We start from the raw sequence: 6374 nt of genomic DNA on the forward strand, positions 1-6374 counted from the left end.
GGGAACGACACTACTTATGCAAAAAGTCTGTATTTGGCGTAATTGGTCAGCTCGATCGATTTCTTTCCCTCCCTATGGGGGGGGGGGGGGGGGGGCTATTTCCCGCTTTTTGTAATACTCGCTTGCAAAAGCTGTTTGTCAGTTGTATCAATGTTGAAGCATGAAAGAGAGAGAGAGAGAAAAGACAAAGAATAGAACAAAAAAGACAAGTCGCGTAAGGCGAAAATACAACATTTAGTCAAGTAGCTGTCGAACTCACAGAATGAAACTGAACGCAATGCAACGCAGCAAGACCGTATATACTCGTAGCATCGTCAGTCCACCGCTCATGGCAAAGGCAGTGAAATTGACAAGAAGAGCGGGGTAGTAGTTGCGCTGAGAAGGATAGCACGCTTTTCTGTACCTCTCTTCGTTTTAACTTTCTGAGCGTGTTTTCAATCCAAACATATCATATCTATATGTTTTTGGAATCAGGAACCGACAAGGAATAAGATGAAAGTGTTTTTAAATTGATTTCGAAAATTTAATTTTGATAATAATTTTTATATTTTTAATTTTCAGAGCTTGTTTTTAATCCTAATATAACATATTTATATGTTTTTGGAATCAGAAAATGATGGAGAATACGATGAAAGTAAATTTGGATCGTTTTATACAAAAAATATTTTTTTTACAATTTTCAGATTTTTAATGACCAAAGTCATTAATTAATTTTTAAGCCACCAAGCTGAAATGCAATACCGAAGTCCGGGCTTCGTCGGAGATTACTTGACCAAACTTTCAACCAATTTGGTTGAAAAATGAGAGCGTGACAGTGCCGCCTCAACTTTCACGAAAAACCGGATATGACGTCATCAAAGACATTTATCAAAAAAATGAAAAAAAAGTCTGAGGATATCATACCCAGGAACTCTCATGTCAAATTTCATAAAGATCGGTCCAGTAGTTTAGTCTGAATCGCTCTACACACACACACAGACAGACAGACAGACACACACACACACACACACACACCACGATCTTCGTCTCGATTCCCCCCTCTATGTTAAAACATTTAGTCAAAACTTGACTAAATGTAATAAGGGGTGGGGGGGGGGGAGTTTATCAGATATTATCATATGAAAACAACCAAGTCATGAGACCATTAAACTCCACCCACACACGTACACACACACACACACACACGCACACACACACACATACACACCGTCACACACACACACACACACACACACACACACACACACACACACACACACACACACACACACACACACACGCACGCGTACCCTCATTTATATTGAACATTTTCATGATTTTTCTATTTCACAATTTTTCTTTATTTACATTAATGCATACAATTACAACGACAATAATTAAAGAAAATTCCGTAATCGGTGACAAACATATAATAACAACAAGGTGTCTACCAAATTCACAAGTAAATTAAAAATTGAGTATTGTTTTTCAAAAAGTCGAAACTCATACGGCGAGTGCGTCAATATATTTTAAATTGAAAGAGAGAGAGAGAGAGAGAGAGAGAGAGAGAGAGAGAGAGAGAGAGAGAGAGAGAGAGAGAGAGAGACAGACAGACAGACAGACAGACAGACAGACAGACAGACAGAGCGAGAGGCAGAGTGACAGGCAAACGGGGACATGGACAGAGAGAGATTTGAAGAGAAAGCGACAGACAAACAAAAAACAGAGAGACACTTGCAGAGGAATAAAGAAACCAAAAGAGAGGGGATGGGGCGAAGGAGAGAGAAATAGAGAGAGACAGAGAGAGACACACACAGAGACAGAGACGGAGAAAGACTTACACTGTAAGCATGCTAAATACATTAGAGTACTGAGCACAAGAAAGTATAATTGTCCTTAACAAACACATGTCCATTATCGTCGCCATGGAATAAATACCGAAAAAGTATGTGCACTTTCAACAGCTTACACAGAATACGAAAACACAACAGAAAACTGAAAAAGTTACTCATACTGCTTGATTTGTCAAGATGGTTTACTTTGTATATAATTTGTACGTAAAGCAATAATCCTTAACAACAGGCTTTCTTCGCAATGTAAACAATTTCAAAACAACAAACAGCAAAAAGTAATTGAAGAAACATGAAGCATCACTAGTGTCAAGCATGACAGTGAAACAGTCTGCAGTGCATGTAACGACACACACACACACACACACACACACACACACACACACACACACACACACACACACACACACACACACACACACACACTCGAAATGAGTACGCGTCTGATAATCATTACCAGCACTGGTGTGTGTTGGTTTTTGCGAGGCGCTTGGAACTATTTTAAGATGTTCGCCATTTAGATATCTTCATAATCATAATTCATTGATATCTTGAAATACACCAGTGGTTTATTAGAAAATAAATCCATAAACAATTCCCACTTTGCACAGGACGCAGTCAGGCAGGAGGTTGATTTGTCTATGTGTCTACGTAGTAAGTGGAAGGCTGGGAACGTAAACGCTTTGCCAAATCCGAATCGTGTATACAACTTTGTATTTAAGATAAGTTGACAAGTAAATGCATTTTAATACCCTAAGAAAACGCACTCAGGCTCTTGCATTTACATGTTATGGCGTGACAAGAACAAAGCGTCACCATTCAGCACACGAAATGACCTTTGCAGGTTGTTATTGACGTCACAAATGCCTAATGTCAGAAGAGATTCATAATTTTTCCACCAGGAAAGACAACTTGTGAAAAAAACTGCTGGCGAGTACATCAAAGACTGTGTTAAACTACAAATACTGTCTTCTCGCAAACACCTGTCGTCCACTTTAGACATCTCTTGAAGGAGGATCCCTGGTGACGTCATCGACTGTGCAAAGAAGGAGAATCCAATAGTGACGTCATCGACTGTGCAAAGAAGGAGAATCACATGGTGATGTCATCGACTTGCAAGGAAGAAGAATCCTATGGTGATGTCATCAACTGTGCAAAGATGAAGAATCACATAATGATGTCATTGACCGCGCAAAGCGACAATGACCTTACACCAAAAACTGTCAAGTTGATCCGTGAAGGAAATTAAACTCGAAAGCGAAAGCGTTTGAGTTCAATATCTCACGCGCATCTTTTTCAATCGCGCCTGATTCACAGCAGAAGGGTGTATACTGTTGGCAAGAGCAATCATTTGTGAAGATGACCGTAGAAAGGTTTGGTTGATTGTTTGAAGCAACACAAGTATCAGGCGCAACGTTTCTTGAAGTAAGTATAGAGGCCATCTGTTGACTGAATGATGATGACGTCATAGCCTGAGTCAGACGCCGAATTGTGAATGGATGGCGATGACTTCATATAGACTGTTTGACGTCATGCACCACGCATGTTTGATTCCAGGCAAGATGCTGAAGGGATTACGATGACGTCACAGACTGTTTGACATCACAGGAACGTGACGTCACAAGTAGTATGTTTGAGTTAGACACCAAATTCCACGAATAGACGGCGATCACGTCAGAGACTGTTTGACGTCACGGGTACCTGACGTCACGAGTAGTCTGTCTTTCTGGAGGGCGCGCATAGAGCTAAGATAGAGCAGAGAAGGGTCAAACCACCGGCCGAAGCGGTCAGGTAGAACGCCCAGTACAACTGGCATGTCCCTGAAACATAAAAAAAAAGAAAAAAGTTTTTATCGTCAACATGCTAGAGTGTGCAAAATGTATTTGTATATATGCGCAATATATTTGTTCAAGGGGCGAGCAAAGGACGCCACGTGCGCGACCAGACTAGACTTAATTGTGCTTTATGTTCTCACAGGCCTGTAAACCTATTAGAGCCATTAAATTGGTGATGTCACATTGGTGTTCTGTCTTCAAACGCTACTCTCCTTCCCAAGCATCTAAACCTGAGAAACAAACGGACTCAAGCTCTCATGATCTGTATGACACGTGCAACAAGAGTAAGTGGGAGTTATACGGAACCAATCTCCTGGCACCTGAGAGAATAACAAGCATCGACTATGAACAAGCGATGTTCACTTACTCTCGTTGCATATACCGTATACATCTAGAGCGCTTCCGTCCGTCCCTTTGTTTCTCGGATCTTGTAATATGATTAAGATTATCATCTTCCTAAACCTCCGTGCCCGTGCTTTTGAAATGAAAAGAACAATCCTCCACTATGAGACCTACTACAAAATGTACAGCCTGGATGCTACCTGTGCAGAGAAGAAATACATTGCTAAGTAATTTTATTCAGAGTGGCATAAAGGTGTCAAATTCAAAATTAATCCCCCCCCCTTTTTATATTTAGTCAAGTTTTGACTAAATATTTTAACATCGAGGGGGAATCGAAACGAGGGTCGTGGTGTATGTGCGTGTGTGTGTGTGTGTGTGTGTCTGTCTGTGTGTCTGTGTGTGTGTGTGTGTGTGTAGAGCGATTCAGACTAAACTACTGGACCGATCTTTATGAAATTTGACATGAGAGTTCCTGGGTATGAAATCCCCGAACGTTTTTTTCATTTTTTTGATAAATGTCTTTGATGACGTCATATCCGGCTTTTCGTGAAAGTTGAGGCGGCACTGTCACGCCCTCATTTTTCAACCAAATTGGTTGAAATTTTGGTCAAGTAATCTTCGACGAAGCCCGGACTTCGGTATTGCATTTCAGCTTGGTGGCTTAAAAATTAATTAATGACTTTGGTCATTAAAAATCTGAAAATTGTAAAAAAAAATTAAAAATTTATAAAACGATCCAAATTTACGTTTATCTTATTCTCCATCATTTGCTGATTCCAAAAACATATAAATATGTTATATTCGGATTAAAAACAAGCTCTGAAAATTAAATATATAAAAATTATTATCAAAATTAAATTGTCCAAATCAATTTAAAAACACTTTCATCTTATTCCTTGTCGGTTCCTGATTCCAAAAACATATAGATATGATATGTTTGGATTAAAAACACGCTCAGAAAGTTAAAACAAAGAGAGGTACAGAAAAGCGTGCTATACTTCTTAGCGCAACTACTACCCCGCTCTTCTTGTCAATTTCACTGCCTTTGCCATGAGCGGTGGACTGACGATGCTACGAGTATACGGTCTTGCTGAAAAATTACATTGCGTTCACTTTCATTCTGTGAGTTCCACAGCTACTTGACTAAATATTGTATTTTCGCCTTACGCGACTTGTTTTAAGTTCCATCAGCACAGAATGATGCAAAGCTATTGGTATCGGTACGTGTCAAAGTGAGAGAATGCTCCTATTCCATGCGAATACCTGAACAGAATTCTGACGAAGAATATGATCTTGTATGCGAATACATGTATAAGTGTACGCTTATATACACACACAAATACTTGAGTGTCCCGCAACCTTAACTTTATTTCTGATATTTCTAGCGACGCATCATCATTTTGAGAGGGTGTGTCTTTTGACATCGATATGGAAGCAAACTGAATATGGTCCGGTGTTTTTTATGGTGCAATACAAACATAAGCACTTCCCCCCCCCCCCTCCACACCCCACCCCCCTCCCCCTCCCCCTCCCCCTCCCACCCCTGCAACACTCGATGGGAAAGATGTCGATGTCGATTTTTCACTCAGAAACAAAAACTTGCAACCGTAGCCAGAAACAAATGCCAAACAATTATCATTCAGGAAATGAAAGCACAGAATATTGCATGCAAACACATTGCGGACCCTGTCTGTATGATTATGTAAAAGTTATTGTCTGGCATATTATTGTCGAAACATTTGCGACAGCGTATGTAAAACTACGGTGTAAGTCGCACAACACACGTTTAAGCTACGCACGGGAACCGTCAATCCGTGGACATTTACAGTTACACCTATGAGCTGTTGGGACTCCACGGGGTCTAATCTGTGCACTTACAATATCTGTATCTTAAATGAACACACACACAAAACAGTGTGTGACTTACAGCCCCATGTGCCTGTCCACAATGTTGTACATTTCCTATCAATTGGGGTACATTTCCATAAACCTGAGTATTTAGTCCTCATGCATCCACACACTCGAAATTTTAAAACAAAAATAAATACAATGGACCTAGTTGTTGTTTGGTGGGGTGCTTTGTTAAGCTTTTTTTCTCATTGATTTTTTTTCTCGTGTTGTTAAGCATCTTTTGCTCTGTTGCATGATTTTAAAATCTCATTTTGAAAGCAACAACAAAATACACACAAAAATACAATGTAATAGATGTTTTTGCGCACTGTCACATTTCCAAGTATACTTGAGTTGCACTTAACAACAAAATCGTGTCTCCTCTTTAGCTGGGTAGTCCTAGTTTAGCTTTGTGAGCAGGAACCTGGTGATGTTAACCATACTCCTAACTGTACAAACGCTGTATTTAGATTTACGG

The 6374-nt window shown here is 39.9% G+C and overlaps 1 protein-coding gene across 1 annotated transcript in view; it reads right to left on the reverse strand.

The window, feature by feature from the left end:
• Window positions 1-1330: 1330 nt before the first annotated feature.
• Window positions 1331-6374, reverse strand: part of LOC138983707 (LHFPL tetraspan subfamily member 6 protein-like) — a 35534-nt gene continuing 30490 nt past the window's right edge. The window contains exon 5 of the mRNA XM_070357016.1: window positions 1331-3649. Coding sequence (XP_070213117.1) covers window positions 3537-3649 — 113 coding nt within the window. The 3' untranslated portion in view covers window positions 1331-3536. The remainder of the gene's footprint in view (window positions 3650-6374) is intronic.

The sequence above is a fragment of the Littorina saxatilis genome, linkage group LG13, assembly GCF_037325665.1.
Source record: "Littorina saxatilis isolate snail1 linkage group LG13, US_GU_Lsax_2.0, whole genome shotgun sequence".
NCBI classification, from domain to species: Eukaryota; Metazoa; Mollusca; class Gastropoda; order Littorinimorpha; family Littorinidae; genus Littorina; species Littorina saxatilis.